This window comes from Corythoichthys intestinalis, chromosome 13 (genome assembly GCF_030265065.1).
Source record: "Corythoichthys intestinalis isolate RoL2023-P3 chromosome 13, ASM3026506v1, whole genome shotgun sequence".
NCBI lineage: Eukaryota > Metazoa > Chordata > Actinopteri > Syngnathiformes > Syngnathidae > Corythoichthys > Corythoichthys intestinalis.
This window is the reverse complement of record NC_080407.1, coordinates 9,371,910-9,399,811: the sequence shown is the minus strand read 5'-3', so window position 1 is coordinate 9,399,811 and position 27,902 is coordinate 9,371,910. Positions and strand designations below refer to the sequence as shown.

At 38.9% G+C, this 27,902-nt stretch overlaps 3 protein-coding genes across 9 annotated transcripts in view; 2 read left to right on the top strand and 1 right to left on the bottom strand.

Moving 5' to 3' along the window:
* The window catches only part of pphln1 (periphilin 1), a 77,587-nt gene extending 68,185 nt beyond the window's left edge, over window positions 1-9,402 (bottom strand). For 5 of the 7 annotated variants that reach the window (XR_009066522.1, XM_057853806.1, XM_057853807.1 and 2 more), the window contains exons 1-9: window positions 9,292-9,402; window positions 8,813-8,870; window positions 8,659-8,729; window positions 8,383-8,577; window positions 8,246-8,310; window positions 5,586-5,693; window positions 5,296-5,447; window positions 3,428-3,483; window positions 571-711 (exon numbers count right to left, since the gene is read on the bottom strand). Coding sequence is in view for 6 of the 7 variants with exons in the window: in XM_057853806.1 (XP_057709789.1) it covers window positions 571-711; window positions 3,428-3,483; window positions 5,296-5,447; window positions 5,586-5,693; window positions 8,246-8,310; window positions 8,383-8,577; window positions 8,659-8,729; window position 8,813 (789 nt within the window). In the remaining variant the exon portion in view is untranslated. The remainder of the gene's footprint in view (window positions 1-570; window positions 712-3,427; window positions 3,484-5,295; window positions 5,448-5,585; window positions 5,694-8,245; window positions 8,311-8,382; window positions 8,578-8,658; window positions 8,730-8,812; window positions 8,871-9,291) is intronic. The other 2 variants (XM_057853804.1, XM_057853803.1) reach the window with 2 other exon arrangements.
* A 361-nt stretch (window positions 9,403-9,763) lies between these two features.
* zcrb1 (zinc finger CCHC-type and RNA binding motif 1) lies at window positions 9,764-13,860 on the top strand. The gene is made up of 8 exons (XM_057853808.1): window positions 9,764-9,855; window positions 9,934-10,034; window positions 10,113-10,141; window positions 10,234-10,345; window positions 12,939-13,046; window positions 13,108-13,217; window positions 13,280-13,355; window positions 13,426-13,860. Exons 2-8 carry the CDS (start codon window positions 9,951-9,953, stop codon window positions 13,573-13,575), a joined length of 669 nt encoding a protein of 222 aa, XP_057709791.1. The 5' UTR covers window positions 9,764-9,855; window positions 9,934-9,950; the 3' UTR covers window positions 13,576-13,860.
* Window positions 13,861-14,754: 894 nt separating this feature from the next.
* On the top strand, window positions 14,755-27,548 carry yaf2 (YY1 associated factor 2). Its single transcript, XM_057853810.1, has 4 exons — window positions 14,755-15,040; window positions 15,220-15,345; window positions 24,021-24,176; window positions 24,820-27,548. The coding sequence occupies exons 1-4, from the start codon at window positions 15,015-15,017 to the stop codon at window positions 25,073-25,075; spliced, it is 564 nt and encodes a 187-aa protein (XP_057709793.1). The 5' UTR covers window positions 14,755-15,014; the 3' UTR covers window positions 25,076-27,548.
* The last annotated feature ends 354 nt before the right edge of the window (window positions 27,549-27,902 follow it).

Here is a 27,902-nt window from a genome sequence, read left to right as displayed (position 1 = left end):
CAGCAATACGAGATTATAATTGCAATATTACAAATCTTAACGTGGTATTACGAGAATGAAGTCAGTCTGAATAAGTATTTCTGCCCAAAGTACTACCACTAAAACTAAAAGGCCTGCCAAAAACAACTGATTATCGTCTTCCAAAACGACACGTTCCAAAAAAATACAAGTGGTTAGTAGACGAAGATGGGCTGGAAAAAACATTGGCTATAAAACAGGCCTGAATCTGCAGCGTCAGCGGCCATGTTACAAGCGCCTGAAGGCTCAGTGATGCGCGCGCGCATTCTACGCTAGCCGCTTCCAGTTTAATGGCCCCTGTAAAGCAGCAGTAGCAACCGCTATTACGGGAAAGACCCTCATTAGACGAAGGAGTGGAGCTGGAACCTCCAGCCTGGGGTGGTTATAACTCTGTTGACCTTATTTATTGATTGAACAAACCTGGTCAGCTTTTATGTTTATGGACATGGCTTAAGCTTTTCCAGAAACACTGTAGGGAAGGTTTGGGCAGTCATTATTCCATCTAAGGGGGCGTTATTAGCAATTTACAAGAGTTAATTGGAAAAATCGTACCTTTTCAATGTCCTTGGCTTTAGCAGCAATTGCTTGAGCTCTCCGTTCCTTTAAGTTATCGGTGGTCGTTTTCGGAACCTCCTCGATGATAGTAATTGCCGATGGATCCTCTTTTTCTACTTCAGGTGCAATGTTCTCCTCCTAAAAGAGAGGTAGGCATTATTAACAAAAGTGTGTAGAGAGAGGCTAAGCTAGAACCAAAACGCTAAAGGACTTTATTACAAACTAATGCTTAATGCCTTTACAGAAGAATAGTTTATGAACAGATAGCCATGATGTGCTGTAATGAAACTGATATGCTAGCGCTTAGCCCAGTTCTGAGCTAAGTGGAAGACTTGGAAGTACAGTTATCTATCCATGACCAAAGAGAGGCAATGCTAGCACCGACACGCTAAAGGCTAAAGGACGTTATTACTGATGAAAGCGCTGTGTGATGCTTGATACCATTACAGAAGAATAGCTTATGGACAGATAGCTATGGCGTGCAACTATAAACCTGTTATGCTAGCACTTGATACCATTACAGAAAAGTAGTTTATAGACAGATAACCATGGTGAAACTGCTAAGCTAGCTCTTCGCCCAGCTCATCAAGCTAAGTGGACGACTTAGAAGTACAGTTATCCATCCAGGACCAAAGTGTAGTCACACAATAAGAGAATCGGGGCATGAAAATGGCCATGTCAATCCTCAGCATTTGTGCAGTCGCCGATAAATGCTAGCTTACCCTCAAGGCAGTTTCCTGCTTTCACACTCGACCGTTTGTCATTTCTCAGCCTGCTTGTCCAGAGTTGGCGAAAAAAGTATTCCTGTCTGAATCATTTAAGTCAACTGACTGGGCACCACCCAACATGAAAGGCATGATTTCATTCGAAGATTGGTCCAAAACAAGAATCTTTAAAAGACTGTGATCCAAATTTACGGGAAATGATGTGGTTTTCAATGGTTTAGGACCGCCTTGCTTCTTTTAAATTACAGTGATTTGGCAAGGAAGTGGACTCGCTACAACCAGTCCCAATTTTATATTTCATCCACATTGTCATAGAGTCAACTGTTCTCTTATGTCATTCCTCTGATAACCCACACAAAGGGAGAGAGTTTCGAACATATATTTAAACAAATGAGAGGCAAGATGGTCGACAACTTGTTGACTGAAAACTAGTAATCTTGCATTAACATTAGGTTGAATCTCATGAAAGCTATGCATTACAGTAATGAAGAATATTTGCCGAAGCTAGCTTTAAAAAGCAGAATGCAATGATGGCAGTCGTTTTTTTCATGAACAGTTCGAGCTCCCTAATATTTTATACAGAGTCAAATATCTCATTAATGTCTAAAACATGTAATATTACACATTACGGTATTGATCACTAATGGTGGGGAAGTAGACATATAAACTATTAACTATACCAAAAAATGCCCAACAATCTTACCTTGTAGCATCTTTTGTTTTGCTTTCTTTCTAGTGCATTATAGGTCAGAATAACTATTTTTTTTAAAAAACACACATTGTGACAGGACTATGAACAGAGTGCAACAAAGACATAGTTCAAGTTAGCTTCATGAGAATCTGTCATTAGCACTGTGGGGGCTGAACAACATACATTTTTACCAGGGGAAAAAAATGTGACTTGCTAGGGGGCTACCAAACACACCCAGTCGGAGCCCTCCTTGAATGAGAGGAAGCAGTTGTTCAGTTTAAATAGCGGTCCAAGTAATGTTCCGTAGGGAGGCTCTCTTAGGTTTGTGGCTAAGATCCTATGATAAAATTATGGCTCCGGCTAATGCGTTTAGCCTTTTCGCTTCTGGGTGGCCACCGTCACATCTGACTCTATTTAACCTGCAGCTGCAACGTGGTAGATGGATGATATCAGCAAAACTATTATTTACAAAGCTGCTTCAGTCAATATACGCAGCAGTAAAGAGCAGTCCAAGTTGTAAAACGTTAAAGTAAAAACAAAAAAAAAACATGTCTTAAGACTCATAGTGACACTTGAGCTCCGTTCTATGCAGCCATCACGGCAAGGCCACGTGACTGAAGTCTGCTTACATGGTAGGTAAACAAAAGCACTAGCCGTAAGGCTAGGATACTCTGTGTGAGGGCCACTTTAAAAACCATTAACACACATTAGGGGATGGGAACCTCTGGGTAGCTCACGATACGAAACGTTTTGCGATAAAACGCTCACCATAACAATCTCACAATATGGTCGATACATGGTCAGGAAATTATTCTAAGATATTCTAAAAAACAACAACTAAACAGAAAAACAAGCTATTTTCATTCTTCTGTTGTGATTTGGAATGAGTTGATCACTACTAGACATCCTATCTATTTGGTCTGGGAAAGTCCTAACTTCTAACTTAACTGTTCATTGGTCACTTCCTTTTCCTTTTGGGACATTTCTGGGTCACTTTCTAATTGTAGGTTACTTCTAGCTGATTTTAGGGCATTTCCGGGTGACTTCCTATTGCTTTCGGATCACTTCCTACCGATTTTGGCTGACTTCCTGAACATTTTGGGTCATTTCCTGTAGAGTTGTCCGTTATTATCGGGTGGCCAATAATAGCATATTAAAATTATATCGGATAACAACGACATGGGTTTTTCCCATTACCGGCTTTGGGCCAATATGCATAAGGCAGTGCTGTCATGTTTCTGGTGTTTTGACGCCCCTTGCTGGCGTTAGGTGTAATTAGTTTTGAAAGTTCCAGCATTTTCTGCTCCAGTCATCACATGTCCACACGAGCAATACAGGCACTTTTCACCTATCTATCCCCTTCCTATCCTTTTGGTTACTAGATGTATCATATCTTTCTTTCTCTCCCTCCCCATCAATTTGTTCTGTTTCAACTCACCTTGTTTGAGATTGCGCTGCTCGGGGAGCCTTCTCTTGACAGACCCGGGATCTTTTCTGAGGAAAAAGACGAAAACACGTGAAGACTCAACGACATAGAGTAATATTGAGTAGAATGTGGAAAAATGGCAAAAAATGGTTACACTCCAGAATGCAGTGATGAGGACTTCTGGAAAAAATGCGGAAGCAGTTTGAACTCCTGACCCAACTCTACTAGCATGTACATGACAACCCTCCAAAGAATTAAAGTGAAAATCCTTCCACGCAAGAATTTCCCGCCAACCAACAAACTTGAACAGCAAAAACAAAGGGAAGATTGGGTGAACAAAATTGGAAAGTTATCCTACCAGTCTACACCATGCAATGCGATACGTTAGTATTTGCATTTTTACAGTCCAGTGGCATTCAAATATGTACTCCTAATCTGTATAACGGAGCCATGAACTTAACTGTTGGGACTGTAACAGCAATTGTTCCTACACTTTGCTTTAAATTCAGTTTTGAATGTGTTGTAATTTTATTGATTTGGGAGGATACACTGTCCTCTGGTGGCAAAAGCGAAAATACTAAAACTCATGCAAGTTTTTGTTTAGCGAATGTTTGTTGTTGCATTCCTAATTTAGGGTAAAAGTGTATTTACAAGATTTTTGTGGAGATGTGTGTTTGAATGTTTTAAAACAATTGTCAAAAACGTTAGCATTTTATAGCATTTAAGCTAGCGGACTTTTGCCATGCAAGTAAAGTCAATATACTACATTTTCATATCGATTTGACAAATAACATTTAAACTCCAAATGTTTTAAGCGTTTTATTGTCCCAGTGTGTTGTTTTGCTCATAGCTTTACAAGTGTTTGTGTTACAGAATTAGCATTAAATAGCAATTAAGCTAGCGAACTCCCACGATTCAAGTTTGGTTAATTTGATCTTAATTCACAAATCACTTCGACTAATTAGATATTTAAACTCCAATTGGTTTTGTGTTAAGTGTCTTATTGTCTAAAAATGTGTCATTTTGCTCATCGTTGTACATGTGTTTAGCAGTTAAGCTAGCAGACTTTGCTAAGGAAGTTATGGTAATTCGATCTAAAATTACATATCGATTCGACTAATTAGACGTTTAAACTTCAATTGTTTAGTGTTCGATGTTTTTTGGTTGAACTGTGTGTCATTTTACTCATATTTGTACTTGTGTTTACAATTTAATAGCATTTATGCTCGCGGACTTTACAAAAAATCCAAAAGCAGAAAAAGTGAAAGAAGTCAAGAACTTCAAAGAAACACAACTTGTCTGTCCATCTGAATGTCACTTTTAGTGGCGTTTGACACTGAGTTAGTAGAGGAACGAGTTCAAACACTACTGTATCTACAAAAAGAGTGAGTAAAAGCTGTATTTAACCGCTAAATCACATCAGCTGTAGACGCTAAAAACAAACATTTTTGACGCAACCTGTTCTTTAGGGACGTTATGTACATACGCATGACTTATGTACAGACCCGTAGACTCATGTCCACTGTGAGGAAAGAGCGCCCCCCAGAGGTGCTCATTTGGACCTGGCCCCTCTGGACCATCCCCACCTGAAAAGCCAGTGAGCCAGATTATCAGAAACGGCGAAACGGTTAAAAATAAAAAAAAAATTTTTTAAAAAGATAAGTAGGGATAGAAGTTAAATTCCCATTTCAAGCGTAAATAGGCATGACTTGCGTGACTTTGACAAAGTTAGGTTGTAAATGTGTTTTTGTCCAATGTTTTGACTACACCCAAAGATCCCATCTAATTATCTGGCTAATTATAGTTTTGCCCAACCTGGCAAAAGAAAAGGGCTGTTGCGGAGCATCAAAGACGCGGGAAGTGTCAGGAATCTGACGTACTCTTGCCTTGTTGTGAAGAAAATGGGAGGCTTTTGGAGCGGTCCGGCGAGTAACCCCTGCTGCTCACGCTTGAACCTGAGCGGCTGTGGGGGGAGCGGTCTCTTGGGGTCGGGAACGGCGGCGCCTTTCTCCGGTAGTCCTGTCTTTCATCCCTGAGACAACAGAAGAAGACACTTTCCTCTAACTGTTGTTAATAATCGACCACGATGCGTACCTGGCAGGCATTCAGAGGCGGTACTAGTTTCTTTACAAAGAAAAAAGCCACAAATATTTTTAAAAATTAGTCATACCCACGGTCCAGGTTGAGTATAGCTTGCATGAGCGTGTCAGATCCACTTTCTGGTAACGATCGGGCCGCTGGGTACATGCCTTGGGTCCGAGGTGGTGGTGCACGGTTGCTGAGGGAAAACTTAATTTAGCTATTAAAGGAAAATGGTATTTTTGTTAACATGCTAATCAATCATCACATCCATGCTTGCTTCTACTGTTTTAGAACAAAATAAAAGATATTAAAATCATAATGTAACTAGAAAACGCCATTTCTGGAGAATTTGCAATGCTAGCTTTGCTGTGGTAGGTAAACACCTAAGAGATTTCCCGTTGATTTTGGGGTGTTATGGAATCACATCCTGTTGATTTGGGGGCATTTCAGGCTCACTTCCTGTTGATATCAGGTCATCCTGTTTATTATTATTTTTTTTTTATATTTTACTTAAAGTACTAAAAGGCCAGTATGCAGACAGTTGACCAACCACGTCACACCCTTGCCATATGATAACTGATGGACATAACGTTCCAAGCTGACGTTGTGCGCCCAGTCAGCCGGTCACGCCTATTTCCTGGACGCTGACATTCAGCGTTGCCCTGACACAATGTAATACAAAATGTTTTACATCATAAAATAGCTTTTTTTATTAGATAAATGCATACATTTTCTAGAAAAACAGTGCCCTCCATAATTATTGGCACCCCTGGTTATGATGTGTTTTTTAGCTTCTAATAAATTTTTTTTTATTCAAATAAAATGGGACCTTAATGGAAAAAAAGAAAAAAATCCAACCTTCAATACAAGTGCATTTATTCAGTGGGGAAAAAATCCCACATAAAGAAATCATTATTTGACATCAAATAATGTGTGTCACAATTATTAGCACCCCTGGTGTTAATACTTTTTACAACCCCCTTTTGCCAACATAACAGCACCTAATCTTCTCCCATGTTTCACAAGCTTGATTTTGTGTCTGGTGAACCATTTGGTGTAGATTTGGCCATATGTTTAGGGTCATTGTCTTGCTGAAAGACCCAGTGACGACCCATCTTCAGGTCGGTCCCACGGTCCCATGCTTCAACTGGGACCGTGTGCTTTGGTCAGACGAGACCATGATTGAACTTTTTGGCAACAAACACTCTAATGCCCCTTTCCCACTGAAATTAGTAGGTCAACACGTGTTTTTTCCAAGCCGATGCAACCCACTAGCAATTGGCATTTGGCACCTTTCCCATTGACAAAAAAAAAAAAGCCGTCTCTTTTTTTTTTTTCACCCGTCTAACCCCCCACCCCTCCTCAGCTGTGCGTAAGGTTACGTGACGTCACCACGCTAAGATCAACGTCGACAAGTGCGACCGAATTCATTCAGTTCAAGGAAGTAAACAATGCAGAGCATTATGGAAGCCTCCTTTCCGTTTGTGTTCTCCGTTTTCATGCTTTTTACTGCCCTCAAAATGGTCGAAATGCGGCAAAGGATCAACACTCTGCTGGTGCTGAGGCAACGTAGGCGACGTGAATTCTTCTTCTTCTACTAGCGCTGTTGTTAGCATCGACGTAACTACGGTTGTGGGGCGTGTTAAATGGGAGGCGACTGGCATGTTGTTATGACGCATCATGTAAGAGCCGACGTAGATTAGGGTGTTGACTGTTGACCCGGGGTTTTGCTATCACACTGGATGGCGATCAGAGCCGAGGTGATTTTAACGCTTGGCGGGTTGATTGACACGGGTCGAGGTGGGTCGCTGCACCTTTCCCACTGCCACCAAAAGCCGATTGTTAGTGGGTTGACACGGGTTTTTTGGCCAGTGGGAAAGGGGTATAAGTGGGTCTGGCGTGCCACGAAAAATGCGCATGCTGAAAAGCACCTCATACCCACTGTGAAGTATGGGGGTGGGTCAGTGATGCTGTGGGGCTGTTTCGCTTCCAAAGGCCCTGGGAACCTTGTTAGGGTGCATGGCATCATGAATGCTTTGAAATACCGGGACATTTTAAATCAAAATCTGTTGCCCTCTGCCCGAAAGCTGATGATGGGTCGTCACTGGGTCTTTCAACAAGACAATGACCCTTAACATATGGCCAAATCTACACAGAAATGGTTCACCAGACACAAAATCAAGCTTGTGAAACATTATAGAAGATTAGGTGCTGTTTTGTTGGCAAAAGGGGTTTGTACAAAGTATTGACACCAGGGGTGCTAATAATTGCGACACACATTATTTGGTGTCAAATAATTATTTCTTTATGTGGGATTTTTTTCCCCACTGAATGCACTTGGATTGAAGGTTGGATTTTTCCTCTTTTTTTCCCCATTAAGGTCCCATATTATATGAATTTTAAAAAATTATTAGAAACTAAAAAACACATCTTAACCAGGGGTGCCAATAATTATGGAGGGCACTGTATAAACACTGTAAAGCTTATTTTAGTAGCTAATGTCTGTTTATCTGTATGTTTGTGTTTAGAATTGCTCAGAATTGAATAAAGGGATTATCAAATTTGTTTGTAATACGAAACAGAACAGGATAACATTCTGGGGTCATGAGGTCACAGGTCCTTGAGGTCATAAAGGAAATTTGCGATAACTCGATAACATTTTAGCCTATTTAACTCAAATTTTTAGGGTAAGTGACTTTACACCAAGGTCAGAATGAAGTATATATGAAAAATGTATTGAGCATTTACTTATATTCCATTGGCCGTCCTGTGTGTTGCTCCTCCCTGGGTCCTCTGTATGAATAATCATCCTGCTAGGAAGACAGGAACGTCCATTTTTAAGCTTTTCAAAAACGTATGAGCATCCAATGGCTCATATCTTTCACCCTTCTTGACGGTGGTCCGCCTCTACGTTCCGAGGGGAAATGCCCGCCGCCATCCCCATGGTACCCGCGTTGATCTTCTCCATGGTAATTCCGTGGGCCACCTCCATTTGGGAAAAAGCGAGGACCTCCTTCGTAGTCGTAATTATCGGGCCTGCCAAAATGGCTTCGCCTTTCCCCTCCTCGAGAGTACTGACCCTGTAAAAGATGGTGGAGATTAATAGAAAATGTCAACAAATATCCTCCTGTTGAAGAACTGTTCATCAGGAAGAAACGTACTCTCGCCGCTCTCTCAGGCATAAAGCGCTCTTCATATGCATCTCGTATACTCCTCTCCCTCCTGTAAGTCACTTCACCATAAAAGGGGAAATTTATAGATAACATACAATATGTAGGCATCCAAGGAACGTTACCTAACATTTTAACTACTCACTCTCTGATCCAGGGGATCTCCGGACTGCTATGAGTGAAAGAACGTCTTCCAATAGAATCTAAAAAATATAGTTCATACGAGGATATCTGAGTAGTTAAAGGGATTAGTCATTCAAATGCATTGCAGTAATCAAACGTCTATTGCAGTCAAACAGCTACAGGTTAAAAACATGCAGTAACTACTCCATTTAATATTCGTAGATCAAAATTGTTCTACTAATTGAGCAGCAGCTGAATATTTGTACATAAATTACGTTAAACCCCGAATTGCTATCGTTTCAAGCGCGAAATTGAACAGTGCTAGCATGGCTTGTTAGCTATAGCTAGCTTGCCCGATACGGTGCAAACATTTGCGTCTTTCCAGCAGTTTTATCATTTTTACCATCCGTGAAACAAAATAACCATACAACGGTGTGTTTTATGTATTGTATAACACTTAAATAATACGAAACGGCTTCGCTTTCGCCAAATTACACTCACGTTAGTCGTTCCAGAATGCTTATGGATGTTTTAATAGAAAATACGTCATCAGTCAGCGACGCTAAACGGTGTCGTTGTTTACCAAGATATTCATTTTTAATACACTAGAAGTTTGAAGCGCGCTGTGAGACAACAGGGTACAGCGTCGTTATTTGTTGGCCATCTTGCGTCGGCGTCGTTTAAATAAATTTCAATTTGAAGTAGCTATAAATTGCTTAATTTTTAACCAGTTTTAAAAATACTTTGGTCTTTCAAAAGCTGCAGAAATGCAGTAAATTAAATACGTACTTAAAAACAACCCCGACACTTCTTTGAACATCAACACAACTGATACAGCCAGTTTATTATGAACCAAAATGCTTATAAATTGGTCAAAAATCCAGCGATAAGAGTATTTTAGTGGAGAAAATCACTCACTTTGCGTTAGCTACCAGTCCCCCGACGCAAAATGGCCGTCGCTTAATTACGCCACCGACTGCGCATCTTAACATCTAGCTTTTTGTAGGTAATATCTGTGCTTCACATTCACGAATATTGATAATGAATGTTTATGTCACTCGGTTGGTGAGTATTGTATTTTTATGTGTCTAAAATTTGTTCGTGATTTGAAATGTGTGCAATTATTTCGTATTTTTCTTAAAGTGTCGTAAAAAATCAACATGAGCGGGGGTTTAGCACCTAGCAAAAGCACTGTATATGTGTCGAATTTGCCATTCTCTCTCACCAACAACGACCTTCACAAGGTAATTTTGTAAAATTGGTACATCTAAATGCAACTTAAAGCTCTTATTTCAATAACAACAAGCATGCCATGATTTCAGCTTTTTACCAAATATGGAAAAGTGGTTAAGTGAGTATGTTATTAATATTTTTAAGTATCGAGAGAAATTTTAGTCATTTATTTAACACATTCTGTTACTGTACTTGTTGTGTCTTTGTCAGGGTTACAGTTGTGAAGGATAAAGACACCCACAAAAGCAAAGGAGTGGCATTTGTTTTATTCCTTGACAGAGAGTCGGCACATAACTGTGCAAGAGCAGTGAACAACAAGCAGGTGGGTGAGAAATTTAAAGTATTTACTGTATCATTGTTCGATGTTTTTTTAACAAGCAAATAATGTATGGAGGTAAATTTGTGTCTTTATTATTCAATCCCAAAAAAAGTTGCTTCAATCAAATAAAAAGTTGCTTCAATCAAAATATATATTTTCAATCGAAGAAAAAGTCACTTCAATCAAAAAAATGTGTTTGAATGCAAAAATACATTTGAAACTCAAAAAAATCTATTTGAAAACTATTTTTATTTGATTAATTTTTTTATTTTTTTTAAGTCTTTTTTTTTTTTTTTTTTTTAAATTGAAACAACTTTTTTGATTAAAGTAATGTAATTTTGCGTTTGGACCATATTTTGGCAATCAAAAAAGTTGTTTCAATCAAAAATTATACATATAAATTGAAATATAATATTTTTTTGAGTTTCAAATTTATTTTTACTTTCAAACACATTTTTTTTTTATTGAAGTGACTTTTTCCTCGATTAAAAATATGTATTCTGATTGAAGCAACTTTTTATTTGATTGAAGCAACTTTTTTTTTGATTGAATAATAAAGACACGAATCTACCTCCATAGTAATGAAACAACCGAGGAAGTAATGAGCACAGAACATGAATTTCTGATCTTTATTTACATCCCTAGCGCCACCATGTATTCTAGGAGGCAGGAGCCATGAGACTTTTTATCAGTCTGTTCCGCCCATAAAGCTTAATGGGTCATAGTGAGCTGTTTCTGTCTAGGGCTGGACTTAAATTAATTCCCCATAAAACTGCGAATTATACAGTCGAGTTGAAAATAATAGCAGTCCAATTTGACTAATCTCAATGATCTCACGATGTGGCAATACAACAATTATCGATACATGGGTAAGGAAATCAATCTACAGTCAGTGAACAGAAAAATAAGCTATTTTCATCCTTCTGCTGTGAGTTCCTCATTATTAGACGTCCAATCTGAAGTGGGAGGGTGGCAGCGAATGAATGAATGTTCAGTAGTCACTTCCTATGGAATTTGGCTCTATTCCTGTATATTTTGGGTAATTTCCTGTTGATTCTGGGGCATTTCTCGGTCACTTAGTGTTCATCGGTCACTTCCTGTTTTTTATAGTATATTTCCGAGTAACTTCCTATTGATTTTGAGTTACTTTCTGTTTATTTCTGGGGCATTTCCAGGTCACTTCCTCTTCATCTGTCACATCCTGTTGGTTTCAGGGTATTTACAATTCACTTTCTATTGATTTTGGGTCTCCTATTGATTCTGGGGCAAAAGAGGGTCAGTGAATGCTCTGGTTTCAGTGCCATTGAGGGCGCTAGACATCCAATCCAGTCCAAATGAATTGGATGTCTTGCACCGTCGAGCAAGCTAACGTAGACACTATTCTAAAAGAATATTTTGGTAGTACCTTTGATCCCTTTTTTTTAAACTGTGACAATTTTTTGAAATGATACATTGATTCTTGGTGAGAGCATATCGATAACATCTTGGGTTACAAATAGAGATGTCCCGATCGATCGGGATCACGTCATTTTCAAAGTATTCGAATCAGCAAAAAAAAATCTGACATGCCTTTTTTTGATATATATATTTTTTAAATCGTTTTCTAATTGTATTTAACGTTACAGACATAATATGTTACACTCATCCAGAGTCTTTAGTTTTGGCTTAAGGTAGGGTTATCAAATTTATCCCGATAATGGCGGTAATTAATTTTTTAAAAATTGTATCACGTTAAAATATTTAACGCAATTAATGCATGCGCTGCACGACCCACTCACGCATTGTCGCGCTCAATCTGTTATGGCGCCGTTTTACCTATATAGAGAGCTAAAAGGCAGCGTAAAATGAGTAGAGTGAATTCTGGAAGCCTTTGGGGCCTTTTTTTAATTGGCTAAAGCCTTACAATCCCTCTCCCTACGATTAGAGCTATCGTGGGAAGCAATGTGGGGAAGCAAGGTGGTAATTGATCTTTTTCTTAACACTCTATGTTATTTCCCAACGCGGAGAAGATATATCAATTGTCAGCACTACGCACAGTCATGGTTCCAGGTCCCATCATGCATTTGGGCATGGCTACAGTATCATTTACTGAAAGCTCAACAAATACACTAGATGGCAATATTTAGTCACAATATACAAAGTCACATTTGTCCTTTAAGAATTACAAGTCTTTCTATCCGTGGATCCCTCTCAGAGAAAGAATGTTAATAATGTAAATGCCATTTTGAGGATTTTATGTCATAATAAACAAATACAGTACTTATGTACTGTATGTTGAATGTATATATTCGTCCGAGTTTTATTCATTTTTTTCTTAATGCATTGCCAAAATGTATATGATGGGGAAAAATTATCGGGAATTATTGGAATTGAATCAGGAGCAAAAAAAGCAATCGGATCGGGAAATATCGGGATCGGCAGATACTCAAACTAAAACGATCGGGATCGGATCGGGAGCAAAAAACCATGATCGGAACAACCCTAGTTACAAAGTTTCGCGATATAACGCCTTTTTGTTTAATCGCCACACCCCTAACTATATGTTTTTTTTTCCTCGTTAAGTTGCATTTTTGTGCTCATTATGCTCGCTTTATAGTTGTTTGGCAGAACCGTAAAAGCCAGTATCGCCATCGACAACGGACGAGCAACTGAGTTTATCAGAAGGCGTAACTACACAGACAAGAGCAGATGTTACGAATGCGGGGTTAGTACTCTTATGCTACTTTTTACGCTCTTTCTTTACTGACGTGTGATTATTTTCACAGGATATAGGACACATGAGCTACGCTTGCCCCAAAAATATGTTAGGTGAAAGAGAGCCACCAAAGAAGAAGGAAAAGAAAAAGAAAAAACAAGGGCAACAAATTGAACATGTGTAAGTAAAGAGAGATTTTCTGAAAATTGTTCAAGGTTAGTGTATTTTTATTGCTGTTTTAGTGAAGAAGAACTTGAAAGTGAGGAAGAGGGAGAAGATCCTGCCTTGGATAGTCTTAGTCAAGCCATCGCTTTTCAGGTAAGGCTTCGAACTTCTTTTTTAAAGCCAGCATGATGAATAAACATGTTTTGTTTTTTTGTTTATAAAGCAAGCACGTATCGATGAAGAGGAGAAGCAAAGTAAAAATGGAGTCACGTCTCAAGATGAAAGCACTCATCCATCGATGTCCGCAGACTCCAAGAAACTACGAATTAAAAAGAGCGCATATTTTAGCGATGAGGAAGAGCTTAGCGACTAAAGTTTAATTTTGTTTTTATATAAATTGAAGTTGTAAATAAATAATTTTTGGGCCGCTGTTGGTTTTTTTGTTAATCAAGTCCCACCCCTAATATATATATATTTTTTTCATGAATTTATTTATTTGCTTAATTAAAGAAGAGAAGCACTTGGTCGTCTTCAATTTGGCCATTCCAGGCAAATGATGGCGCTGTGGCGCCATCATGAGGGCATTTATATAAGGCAAGATGCGAAGTTTGACTTGCATCATTAGTAACTGGCGGTCATCTTAAAACAGTGGAGTTCTTTGACCGGTTGTGCTATATTCTCAGCTAAATGACTTAAATTGGCAAAATCTTGACAGATTTGCAACAATTTTGGTGGTTTTAACATAGCTATGATTTAAGCTGAATTAAAAAAAAAAAAAAAAAAATTTTATGCAGTTTAGGGTTGCAGGTATCAATTATTGTAGTAGTCGATTAATCGATGAACTAGTCAGTTCAAATAATCGAGTAATCGGATAAGAAACATGAAAATTGAGATACCTGAGCTGAGCCTCAAACGGTATAAAAGATTAAATGAATGAGGATCTCTGTACAACAAAACAACAATTGGCTAACAGCTATAAAAATTTTTTTTTTTTTTTTTTTTTTTACAATGCTCTTAACAAACGGTTCAGACACATATTCCCACAAAAAACAGCTAAATATACCTATTAACCACAACACGAATGCATTAAAAGACATTGGCTCAAACAAAAACATAACTTACGTTGGTCTTAACAGGGAGCAGATGGATTCAGCCATGTGAAATGAGGCAGACCAGAGGGCAGTGTATCCACCCTAATCAATAAAATTTCAAAAAACTTTCGAAATAAACCATTACAACACCACTTTAATTAAACAAATACTCGAAGCAACAAAATGTAATTCGAATATTTATTCTAATTGAATACTCGAGTTAATCGAGTAATCGTTGCAGCACTAATACAGTTAATACACGACATCTCTGGCATTTGTGAAAAACCGAAACATTTGAAAATCTGTTAATAATTTTACTTTATTACCATTTACTTCTTTTTTATTTTTACTTCATTTTGTAATGTGTGTTTTGTTTTCAAATGTAAAAAAAAAACAAACAAAAAAACAGCTGTATAAAAGTTCACGCTCTATCGACCGTAATGTTATTTTTATCGAAAGGCACTGACACAAAATGGCCCACACGTAATCCCGGCTGTCCAGTTAACTCACCTTGCGCAAAAGCATCTACTCTATATCAACGTGATATCTATGATGGAGAATGTCACCGTCCATGATTGGCTGACATGCCTCACGTGACAATCTCCCAAGCGGAGTTTCCACGACAGCTGGAAGCCGAAGCTTCTTCTCTCAAAAGAATCGGGACGAAAAAAAAGGCTTCTGCTCGTCTCGGCAACCCTTTCCAGAGACACCCTGGTCTGGCATGGGCGACAAGCGGAGTCCCACAAGGTAAAGACTGCTCGTTTAATGAAGCTATGTGGCGGGGACTCGGGGGGAAAAAAAGCCTTTTCTCCTAGGTTTCTTCCCCCTTTTCCCGTGCGTGTGCGCGCGCGGGGGTGTTAAAATCTCATGACGGAGTTAGCATCGTTTTTCTAGGCATCTTCATGCTGGTTGTGTTTGTTTTGAAGGCCGAAGCGTCAACCGAAGCCCTCCTCCGACGAGGGGTTTTGGGACTGCAGCGTGTGCACGTACAAGAACACGGCGGAGGCATTTAAGTGCATGATGTGTGATGTCAGGAAAGGGACATCAACAAGGTAAGACCTTGGATTAGCCTTATTAAAACTGTTACGATATGATCATTTTATCATATCTTACAGCTCTTATTTAGAATTTCGGTTCGCTCAAAAACACGTTTTTTCGACAAAAAGTAGTCCCACATTACCAAAAAAAAGTTATGTATATAAATATTCAAGCGCACTATATAACCACTAAGTTTCATTAATGTACCGTAATTTTCACACTATAAGGCGCACGTGACTATAAGCTGCCACCCACCAAATTCGACACAAAAACGACATTTTTCAGACCAAATGAACCACCATGAAGCTTTGAACCAATTGGCTGCAAAGCTTTATTGCCTCACGAAGCTTTATTTGGCCATCACTAGTCCATTGGAGGAGACAGTCAACCGCTGCTGCCACCTGCTGTCATCACTGTTGTTGTCCAACATGCCTCCTTGCATGCATTGCAGTGCTACAGATGTAAATAACAATCAAAATTCACGTTCTGTGCTAATTATTTCTTCAGTTGTTGTTCCATTAATTGCTAGTTAAGGTATTTGTTAACACTTTATTTGACAGTGTCGCCATAGGACTGTCATTAGACAATCATAATTATGACATGACACTGTCATGGGCATTAATGACTGATTATAACAGATGTCATTTAGTGTTGTCTGGCAAATTATCTCACTTTTGAATGGATGTAAAAAATCCGAGCTGGACATAAATGGAGTGAGTGACATAATTTGTCGGATGACACTTAATGACATCTGTCATAAACATTCAGTAATGCCCATGATAGTGTCATGTCACAATTATGACGATCTTATGACGCCGCTGTCAAAATAACGTCCGAAAATTACGGTACACAATTTTTTCCCATTCACTCCTATTGATTTTGTAATCTGGACCTGGAAAAAATATTTTTCCATTGAATGATACATCAGTCAACACAGAAATGCCCCAAAATCAACTGGAAGAGACGCGGGAATGCCCAAAGGAACAAGAAGTACCCCAATATGCCCCAAAATCAACAGGATTTGACCCAATATCTAACCCAATGCCCAAAAATCAATAGGAAGTGACTTATAAATGAACTGTGACTCCAAAATGCCCCAAAGGCAACGGAAAGAATTAAGTATCAAGAAGTGACTTGCAAATAACCCCAAATCAATAGGAAATGGGCCGGAAGTGCTCCAAAATGAACAAGAGGTGACTTCGAAATGCATGGTGTGATTGGGGGATTGCCATACTTTTCCACCAGGCTATTCGAGGTGCAAGAGAGCAATTTGAAGCCAGAATGGGTCAAAACTTTAACCAAAACAGTTCCATTTCGGTATCCCGATTCATTATTGGTAATGAATGAATGAAAACAAGCCATTATCTGATGGTACATTTAGTCTATTAAACTACAAACTGGCATTCCTCACTTACATTCTCTGAATTGGACATTACTTTTTTAGGTAAGCTAAACTAGCAAGCAGTCAGGGAGTAAAATATCAACCAAATCTATGAGTGAAAGGCTAGTCAGTATGCATAGCTAATACTTAGCTAATTACATACCCCCCCCCCCCCCCCAAAAAAAAACAAAACAAAAAAACAACCTCTTCATTCAATGCTACAGTACATTGAGTCTATAAACCAACAAACTGGGCTTTCTCTCTTCCATACTCTTCATGGGACTTTGTTTTTAGCTAAGCTAAGCTAACAGTTAGTTAGTGAGTGATTTATTAACCAAATCTCTGGGTAAAAGCCTTTGTACATGAAACCAAAGTTGAAAAAGTGCTTTAATGTATCTTACAAATTCAAGGGAATCATATGTTAACATTAGCAATGCATAGCAACTATTACTAGTAATTGTTTATAGCTACTTGGCTAATAACATATATTACCCACAATAATGCAACTTATCATCCTTCATCCAATGCTACATTGAGTCAATTAAAATACAAACTGGCCTTCCTAACAGTCATACTCTGCATGTGGACCTTACGTTTTTGGCCAAGCTAAGCTAACAGGCAGTCAGTGAGTGATTTATGAATCAAATATATGAGTAAACGTCTTTCTACGTGCAACAAAAGTTCAAAAAGTGCTTTTATGTAGCTGGCTAATTATAAGGAATTGTATGTTAGCATTAGCAATGTATAGCAACTATTCAATTTTACTATTACATTGTGTATAGTTGCTTTGCTAATGATATATGTTACTCCCCAAAAATGCGACTTATCTTTTTTTTTTTGCCCTCATCAGATATTTTTTGACTCGACTGACTTGAAAAATATGGACAGTCTGAAATAAAAAGACACAGAGAGGACAAACACATGCTCTTGTGGATACTTAACAGGAGGGAGGCCACTAAATCATATCCGTACGTGTTGGCTGCTGAAACGTTGTCGCGCTGGCTTGCCAACACTGCGGCAAAGATGGTCACACAGGTGGTCACGGCTGTTAATGAGCGTACAAAATAGACAAGTGGATTGCTTGGCGCAATTGGAAAGGGCAAATAACATGCTGCATACAAATACAAGATGGAGATGCCGCCGTTATTGGTTACTAAACAGGTAGGACAGAGCTGTAAAACAATTGCTGAGAACCTGAAAAATATATCGAAACATCCGCATTTATAAGCATCATTACGTGATGTGCCCAGTCACATGATCACGCTTAAATGGCAATTGACACTGCCAGATTTTTAAAAATATTGCTACAATGAAATAGGGCTGCAGCTATCATAAATAAATGAGGAGCGATGTACAACGAACAATTGGCTAACTTGCCAAGCAAAGGTCTGCTAGCTTAAATGCTATGAAATGCTAAGGTTTATTTATTTATTTTTACAATTCTCTTAAATCGTTAAAACGCATGTTCCCACAAAAACAGATGAATATACTTTTAAACTAAATAACAAATGCATTAACAAACATTTTATCTCAAACAAAAATATGCTTTGTGTTGGTCTTAACAAGGAGCAGCATAATAGTCTTACCCAAATCTCTCCTGACTTCCCTAATCGCGTGAAATTCTTGCAATCCACTCTTACTAAATGCATTATTGTACACTCAAACCAATACATACAGAAGTAAGAGTCGTACGCAAATCTATCCTGACTTCCCTCAAACTGTTCTGTCACCGCAAGGAAACGATTAAACATTTTTTAATTGCGATTAATACAGGTAGTCTGGGTACATAGGAATTTTACTCTTTTATTTATTCGACAGCAATGTAGACCTACTCAATCGAGTTCAGCTGAATTTTGCAAGGCACATTAAAATTATGCATTGATAATAATGGGAATCATATTGAAAATGTAATTTCTTAGCATTTTAATTCAATGAAATTGTTTTGTTTTAAAAGTATTTTATTGAATTATAATGTTAAGAAATTACATTATATGTTAAGAAATTACATTGTATTAAATAATTACATTATAATTCAATCAAAATGTTGTAAAAGTATTTTTATTCAATTATAATGTTAAGAAATTACATTTTCAATACGATTTCCATGCAAATAATCATCTCAGAGTTTGCGACACAAAACAAGATATCTGTTAACGTCTAGCTTTCAGGTCAAACAGACTTTGTGTTCGTTCTTTCGCATTTTTCTTCAGGTTACAGCTTTCAGTCCCCACGCTGCATACAAATAGTGAACGTACACCAAGGGGGACAATGAAGCGTGCCGTGGGCGCGCCACTACGGCTCAAGATTACGGCTACGTGATAAGCCTGTAATTATGGCGCTGACACTGATGCATGACATTCAGCTCTGAGCGGGAGTCAGGAGGAGAGAATGTGGCAGTGTGGCTAGCGGGTTGTCTAAAAGGTGTCATAAACCACGGGACGCGTCAAGCCATCTGTGCCCCCGCTGCACACACACTCATGCCATCATACACGCACAATGCTCACATGTAGCGGCAGGGAGAGACATTAATCATCAGGCTGGATGAGTTCCCAGAAGCTAGCCGCACTACCTGCAGATAGAAAACGCACAAGCCGGTCCTAACGCCCGAGCGGAGAATGCGCGATGGAGCGTAAAATAAGCTATTTCACAACAATCATCACAAAGCGGAGATGAATGTCGTAGTATCAGTCATGTGGATTGTTTGGTCAATGGAAAAAGATCAAATCGAATGAATCAACAATTATTTGGATAGTTGATCTTAGTTAGTGGTTGGTTAATCTTGGCATTGCTGTTCTTGTTATTTTTAGTATTTTTGTTATTCTTCAAAAGGGGAAAAAAAATGTTTCTTTATTATATTATAGTTCTTTGTGTCAGTGACCTCTGCGACCTTTGACCCTTTCTCTTCTCACGTCGCCTTTCAATATCATGGGATACCAATGTCATCTACTCTGCAAATTTGACTTAACCTGGGTACGGATTAATCTATGTATCGTGAAATTCCTGTTCTGACCTCTGCAACCTTTGAACTTTGACCTTTTCTTTTCTCACATCGCCCATCGATATCATGGAATATCTATGATGTCATCAACCCTGCAAATTTGACTTAACTTGGGAACGGTTTAGCCAATTTATTGCGAAATTCCTATTCTGACCTTTGAAACTTTTAACCTGTGACCCCATCTCTTCTCATGTGACCCATAGATTTCACATGTATATAGTACTAGATGCAAACGGCGCATTGTGAGTCAGTTGGGCCGGCCGTTATCACTTTTAAATTGTGCTTTTCGGCTTACAAAGTACTCACGCAAAAAAATTATCACACACGTCTGTCTGGCGAACGTTAGCAGCTAAAGTCATACAACGATCTACTGGATGTTAACATTAGCGGATAACGTCATACAAGGCCTTCTAATACATGTTAACGTTAGCGGCTAACGTCATGCTATGCTCTCTACTGGATGGTAACATTAGCTGTTAACTTCATACAATGCTTACTGGATGTTAAAGGTGCAATGAAATGCTACAAGAATTATAATGAAAGTAGATCCTTCTTCTTCTGTCTTCCTTTCTCAGCTGCCTACGCCCCGGCCACTAAACAATCTACAAAACAAGATGTCACATCCAGAATGAGCTGCAGATTTTAGCAGTCTGCTTGCATGCTATCCATATGACCATTCTGTCAAAATACACTAGCTTGCACAGCGCTAGAAAGCTACGAATGATCTTCAAATATGCTTGCGAGGTCACACCTCGAATTGCTGAATAAAAGATAGTAAGATTTGTGCAGTCATTTGCAATTTTTGACATGCTCACTATTTTGTTGCCCCTGTAACATAAGTGGCTAACGTCATCCAACAATTTCTACTGAATGATAACGTTATTGGCTGACGCCATATAGCAGTCTCTACTGAATGATGCTAGCGTCTAACGTCATACAACAATCTACTGAATGATCGTTAGCGGCTAATGTCATGCAACAGTCTCTACTGGATTATAATGGCGGCTAATGTCATCCAACTCTCTTTACTGAACGATAACGTTAGCAGGTATTATTATACAATGATCTCAACTTTAAAATTCTAGCTTGTCATATCCTGAAGAGTTGCGTTGTTTCGAGGTCTGCGAGCTGGCACTGCTTTAGCCTAAGGGCAGGAAAGACTGCGTTTTGTGAGCACTTGTCGGTTGCGGCAGGCCCATAAAACAAGCTTTGTTACTTCAGAGGACGATCAGGTTTGTCAAGGAGAGCGGAAAATTGCTGCGGGAGGGTGGGAGCCGCTGCTATTATTTAAAAGATTGTTAAAAAATGTTAGCATTGCTAGCAGTTAGTACTAATACATGTGCACTGAAATGCCCTGGTCAGATTAATGTTGGCAAAGCTTCATGCAGGCGATTTAAATGTTGAGCTTGATGTCTTATCAAGCCGACATAGAGTGAACAATATCAAAAATTCATGAAGACTGTGCTCATCAGTGCGTCCCATCATGCCCTGGTGTATCACCCACGCGTACAGTCTGTGCATGTACGCAGCCATCTGGCCAAAGGTGCCTTAGAGAGTAATGATTGTTAATTGTTCATTTTTAAAACGTGGACTGCAGGTATGTACAGTGTATCATAAAAGTGAGTACACCCCTCGCATTTCTGCAGATATTTAAGTATATCTTTTCATGGGACAACACTGACAAAATGACACTTTGACACAATGAAAAGAAGTCTGTGCAGCTTATATGATAAAGTTAATTTATTTTCCCCTCAAAATAAAATATAGCCATTAATATCTCAACCCCTGGCAACAAAAGTGAGTACACCCCTAAGTGAAAGTTGTCAATATTTACATACAACATGTCAACTGTCAGTATTTCGTGTGGCCATCACTATTATCCAGAACTGCCTTTACTCTCCTGGGCATGGAGTTGACCAGAGCTTCACAGGTTGCCACTGGAATGCTCTTCCACTCCTCCATGACGACGTTGCGTAGCTGCCGGATATTTGAGACTTTGCACACCCCACCTGCTTGAGGATCCCCCAAAGATGTTCTATTGGGTTCATGTCTGGAGACATGCTTGGCCAGTCCATCACCTTTACCCTTTAGCCTCTTCAGTAAAGCAGTGGTCATCTTGGAGGTGTGTTTGGGGTCATTGTCATGCTGGAACACTGCCCTGCAACCCAGTTTCTGGAGGGCGGGGGGGGATCATGCTCTGCTGCAGTATTTCACAGCACATGTTGGAGTTCATGTTTCCCTCAATGAAAGCACTCATGCAGCCCCAGACCCTGATATTCTCACCACCATGCTTGACTGTAGGCATGACACACTTATCTTTATACTCCTCACCTGGTCGCCGCCACACATGCTTGAGACCATCAGAACCAAACAAATGAATCTTCGTCTCATCAGACCATAGGATGTGGTTCCAGTAATCCATGTGCTTTTTGACAAGTCTTCAGCAAACTGTTTGCGGGCTTTCTTGTGTATCGTCTTCAGAAGAGGCTTCCTCCTGGGGTCACAGCCATGCACACCAATGTGATGCAGAGTGCGGCGTATGGTCTGAGCACTAACAGGCTGACCCCCCACCTATTCAATGTCTGCAGCAATGCTGACAGGACTCCTGCGACGATCTTTCAAAGAAAGCATTTGGTTGTGACGCCCAGCACGTGCACTCAGCTTCTTTGGACGACCAACCCGAAGCCTGTTCTGAGTGGACCCTGCTCTTTTAAAACGCTGGATGATCTTACCACTGTGATGCAGCTCAGTTTCAGGGTGTTGGCAATCTTCTTGTAGCCTTGGCCATCTTCATGTAGCGCAACAATACGTCTTTTAAGATCCTCAAAGAGTTCTTTGCCATGTGGTGCCATGTTGGAACTTCCAGTGTCCAATATGAGAGCGTGTGAGAGCTGCACTACAAATTTGAACACACCTGCTCCCTATGCACACCTCGATCTAGTAACACTAACGAGTGCCATGACATTTTGGAGGGAAAATGACAAGCAGTACTCAGTTTGGACATTTAGGGATGTAGTTTCTAAGGGATGTACTCACTTTTGTAGCCAGGGGTTTAAATATTAATGGCTATATTTTAAGTTATCTTGAGGGGAAAATAAATGAACTCTCTTATATAAGCTGCACACAGACTACTTTTCATTGTCAAATTGTCATTTTGTAAGTGTTGTCCCATGAAAAAATATACTTAAATATCTGCAGAAATGCGAGGGGTGTACTCACTTTTGTGATACACTGCATATGTGGGGGGGGGGGGGGGGGTTCCACCGTTGATAGATGTAGCAGTGTTTGGCATTGATGGACATAGCCAACAATTTTATCTCAAATTCTGAAAAATATATTTTCAAAATTATTTATAACTCTAACCTAAGACAGTTTCTCTTCAATGTTTACATTTTAAATGAAGTTGAGAAGCTGAAAAACACAAATATCTCAAAGTTGCACGTTTTTAAGCAGTTTCCATCATGTTTACAGATAATTGCAATACCCTATGCAGTAGAGTGGTGACACCAATTTTTCATGAATGAGCAAACGTCTTTGAGAGTTGGATATTGTTGGTGTTCTTGATAATTCAAGAATGAATAGAGGGATTGTACAGTTTGTAGGATGTTTGTAATATTAAATGAAAAAATGTGATCAAATTTTGGGGTAGTGAGGTCAAAGGTCACAGAAGTCCGAAGGATTTTCATGATAACTTAATAAAATGAAGGGATTGTCTAACTTGTAGGATGTTTAGTAATATTATAGGAAGCTGTGACAAAATTTTTGGTGATGAGGTCAAAGGTCACAGAGGTCAGAAACGAAATTTCGCAATCAAGAACAGATAAAGGGATTTATCAAGTTTGCAGGATGTATTTGGAGTGTCAAACAAAAGGTGATAGAATTTGGGGATATTAAGGTCAAAGGTCAGAAAAGGAATTTGTTTCATACTTAGAGACTCACACGCATTTTACATCTAGTTCTATATACATGTGATATCTGTGGGTGACATGAGAAGAGAAAGAGTCAACGGTCACAGAAATCAAAACTATGCTCAATGAACATGCTGTGTAAACCTGTAAGTTTGCACTGCGATAGTATAATGTGTTTTGAATGGCTAAATCTGCATGCACCGAGTGCCACCAACTGCCACTTTGAGGACCACTTGAGGTCTAACTCTCTAACCATTACTGGCAGCCATTATCGGCCCGTGATTACGGCGGCGCGGTAGCACGGCGCAAAGTGCTCACTCTGATTTTCCCTCTCATTAATCTGCCACACGTGGCTTTTCCTCCCGACCGCCCCTGTCGTCCTCTTGCACCTCCACCCGGCAGGAAGCCGCGGCCAGTCTCCCAGCTCGTCTCGCAGCAGCAGGCCACTCAGCAGTTCGTGTTACCCTCACAACCCAAGAAGGAGAAGAAGGAGCGCGTCGAGCGGGAGAAAAGCGACAAGGAGCCGGCGCTCAAAAAGAACAGTCACAAAAAAATGAGGTAAGTAGTAATGCTAACTTAAGATTTTAAGTTGATTTACTAATTTATATCCAGATTGATTTTTTTTATAAAAGAACTGTTAAAAGTGCTGCAAAGATGTTAGCATTTTATAGCATTTAAGCTAGCGGCCTTTTTCTGTACAAGTTAATTCAATCAAGTAAATTTACATATAAATTTGACTAATTATACAGTTAACTCCCAATTGTTTTGTGTGAAGTGTTTTATTGTCTAACTGTGTCATTTGTGCTCATAGTTGTGCATGCATTTATGTTACAGCATTAGCATTTAATTGCATTTAAGCTAGCGGACTTTTGTAATGCAGGTTAGGAAAATTCGATCTAAATTTACATATTAATTCGACTAATTAGACATTTAAACTCCAATTGTTTTGTGTGATTTGTATTATTGTCAAAATGTATGTCATTTTGCTCATCGTTGTACATGTGTTCATATCTTTGGTATTTTTAATATGTACGGTAGTAATTTGACATTTTGGCTCCAATAGGAGACTGTATGACCCTTTTGGTTGACAAGTGTGGCTTACATGACTCAAATTTGAACTTTTCACCCAAATTTGGAAATTATGATGAAATTGGTTGCCTTGAAATTCAAGCTCTGCCAACTTTTTTCATTTTTTTTCCAGGCCTAGGTTAAAAAACATTGACCGGAGCAGTGCCCAGCACCTGGAAGTGACCGTGGGCGACCTGACAGTCATCATCACGGACTTTAAGGAGAAAGCTAGGCCTTCGTCCACCTCGGCGTCGTCCTCCTCCAGCGCCGCGTCGTCCGCCGACCACAACAGCCAGAACGGCTCCAGCTCGGAAACCACGGAGAAGGGGCTCTCGCGCTCGTCTTCGCCCCGGGGTGAGGGTGGCTCGGTCAATGGAGAATCCCACTGAGCGTCCTTGCTGATTGTGCTACATGGATACACTTTGAAGTGGGAACTGAGACCCATTTTTTGGTGGACGCAGAAGTATCAGAACCATGTTGAATTTGTATCTACGACTCATTTAGGAAGCATTACATGTGACATGTTGAGGAGTTCGAATCATGCCAAGCTTCCTTCTTCTAGCAGCCATTTTTCAGGACTGTGATTGCCTTTGGGACGCACCAAGCTTGTTTTTGCAACGACAAACACTATGTTCTCGAAGTCGATAGACGTCTAATCCGTTTGAACTTACGGCGATGCTCATGTAAATTCACGCCGAGTGATTGGACTTCTATCGCCGTCAATGGCAGCCAATGAGTGAACAACCCCTTGATGCCTGAATTTAGATTTAGCAAAGAGAAATCCATAAATCAACAAATAAACGTACATCATTAAAAATAAAAAGAAATGGACACAAAAACAATGAAGTACATAAACAAGTACAACAAAAATACTAAAGAAAAAATAAAATAGGATAAGACCTCTAAATTATTTAATATATTTTGAAAATGTCTTTTTTTTTGTCAATTTTTTGTTGTATTTTTAAATTAAATATATACTGTATATATTTTTTATTATTACTATTTTTAAGTATATAATATTTTTGGGGGGTGAAAATGTCTTAATAAATTTCTCATTTATAAACAATTTATTTTCTACATTTTTCCCCTATTTTGCGTGGTGTTTTTCCACGTCATTTTCATTTTTTTGTTTGTTTTTAATATCACTATTTTTAATTACTTATATACTCCACTAAAGCTTGTTATATACTGTATACATTAAATATAAATTAAGGCATCAAGGGGTTAAAGGGATAGACAACACAACAGTTTAATAAAAATTTTTTTTAAATCTGATGTATAATAATTTTTAAAAACTCATTAATAACGTGAATAAAAGCAAATATTCCCAGAAAATGGCCGCCCTTAGCAAAGCTGTTACTAATTTAGCCAATGAAGTTAAAGCTTGTTTTTAATATGATTACTGCACATGCACCTGTGTGTCTTGTCGATGTGCCTGACGTCTTAAAATGCTAATAAGTGTTATTTTGTCTTTCTCCTTTGTCAATGTCTGATAACTGTAATTTGTATACTAAAATATGCATTTATGAAGTGTTGTCTGTCCCTTTAAGAGGTGGTTTAGCATATTTCCAACTCACTGACTGTGATAGACGAACCAGAGTTGCTTTAAAAGCTACCTGTTATGACACCGTAACAGTTTCTTTTTTAATTATGTGCTAGTAGGCGAAAATAGTGTTGTTCCGATACCTAAATACAAATTCCAATAGTCCTGGCTAACATTTTTCAGTAGATTGTTGTATGACGTTAGCCACTAGCATCATTCAGTAGAGATTCTTGAATGGCATTGGCATTAGCCGCTAACATCATTCAGTCGAGATTGTTGTATGGCGTTAGCCGCTAACATCATTCAGTAGAAATTGTTGTATGGCGTTAGCCGCTAACATCATTCAGTAGAGATTGTTGTATGGCGTTAGCCGCTGACATAATTTAGTAGAGATTGTTGTATGAAGTTAGCCGCTAACATCCTTCAGTAGAAATTTTTGTATGGCGTTAGCCGCTAACATCATTCAGTAGAGATTGTTGTATTAACCTAGCCGGTACCATCATTCAGTCGAAACTGTTGCATGGCGTTAGCCGCTAACATCATTTAGTAGAATGTTTTATAGCGTTAGACACGAATGTTATCATACAATAGTGATCTTTCTGTATAGTCGTTTAACATTTTTACAGGTTGCTAGTAGCATTTTTTTTTGCACATGATACTGAACTCTACTTTGAACTATGTTGGGGGCTGCGTTCAGAGCTTTATATTGGTATCGGTAAATAGCATTAAGATGTTATTTGTTAGAATGCCGGTATCGGTACAACACTAGCTTGATGCTGACTGGAAAAGATTTTTAAAAGATTTTCTCATTGAGATTCATTCCTTATAATTTAATAGTCTTTCAGTTTTTTTCAGGTTCCAACTTTGGAATGAACTCGAGTTAAATACAAACTTCTTCCAGTTCAAAGTAGTTTCGATATCGCACGTCATTTTTCTTTGGACTAAAAGGGCCGTCGCCGCTCTAGTGGCGTCGCCCGCATGACCTGCCAAGACGACGTGGATACGGTCTTTGTAATTTGTGGATAAGATGACTGGACAAAGTAGGGATTCTGAGAATTTTTAGCATGTGTTAAGCTTGTGAGTATTGTTTAGAAGTTCACAACGACGAGCTGAGAACTAATTAGAAATGTGTTACATGGTTGTGGCAACAAGGGAACTAAATTTTGTTTAAATATGTCGATACATTTCCTTTTGCTCTGCTTAATTATGAAATGTGTGTTTATTACGTGTCTATTACATGGTAACAATGCAAGCAAATTATTACATTCAGTTTTTATTCTTTTATTAAACTGCATTTAGTATGCACTTGTCAGACAGAACACTTCCACTCTTTAGCACCACCTGGTGACTGTTAATAGTGAATACACTAACTGGTCAATTGTTTTTGCAGGCATGAAAGCTAACTATTGATTAGCATCTATCTTTAAACGCACTGATTTTTCCACACAACTACAAGCAAATCAATTAAAAGTAGAAAAAAGGCAATGTGACCTGCCATATTGGTAGGCAAGCTCTGCTAAGAAAAAAAATGTGACCTGAATTTTGAAGTAATTTCATAGAACATGAACTTTCTTAATACCGGTCTTCAGGATTGGATTGTTTTTAAAGTACTGTTTGCTGTGTAATTGTAATACAACAAATGACCAAAAGATATTGCTAAGGTATTTAATATT

Excerpts from the sequence above, each read along its gene's own strand:
- zcrb1 (XM_057853808.1), top strand. The coding sequence starts at position 9,951 with ATGAGCGGGGGTTTAGCACCTAGCAAAAGCACTGTATATGTGTCGAAT. Across the intron at positions 13,218-13,279 it reads GGGCAACAAATTGAACATGT|TGAAGAAGAACTTGAAAGTG; the intron begins GTAAGTAAAGAG and ends TTGCTGTTTTAG. Across the intron at positions 13,356-13,425 it reads GTCAAGCCATCGCTTTTCAG|CAAGCACGTATCGATGAAGA; the intron begins GTAAGGCTTCGA and ends TTGTTTATAAAG.
- yaf2 (XM_057853810.1), top strand. The coding sequence starts at position 15,015 with ATGGGCGACAAGCGGAGTCCCACAAG. Across the intron at positions 15,041-15,219 it reads GACAAGCGGAGTCCCACAAG|GCCGAAGCGTCAACCGAAGC; the intron begins GTAAAGACTGCT and ends TTTGTTTTGAAG. Across the intron at positions 24,177-24,819 it reads AACAGTCACAAAAAAATGAG|GCCTAGGTTAAAAAACATTG; the intron begins GTAAGTAGTAAT and ends TTTTTTTTCCAG.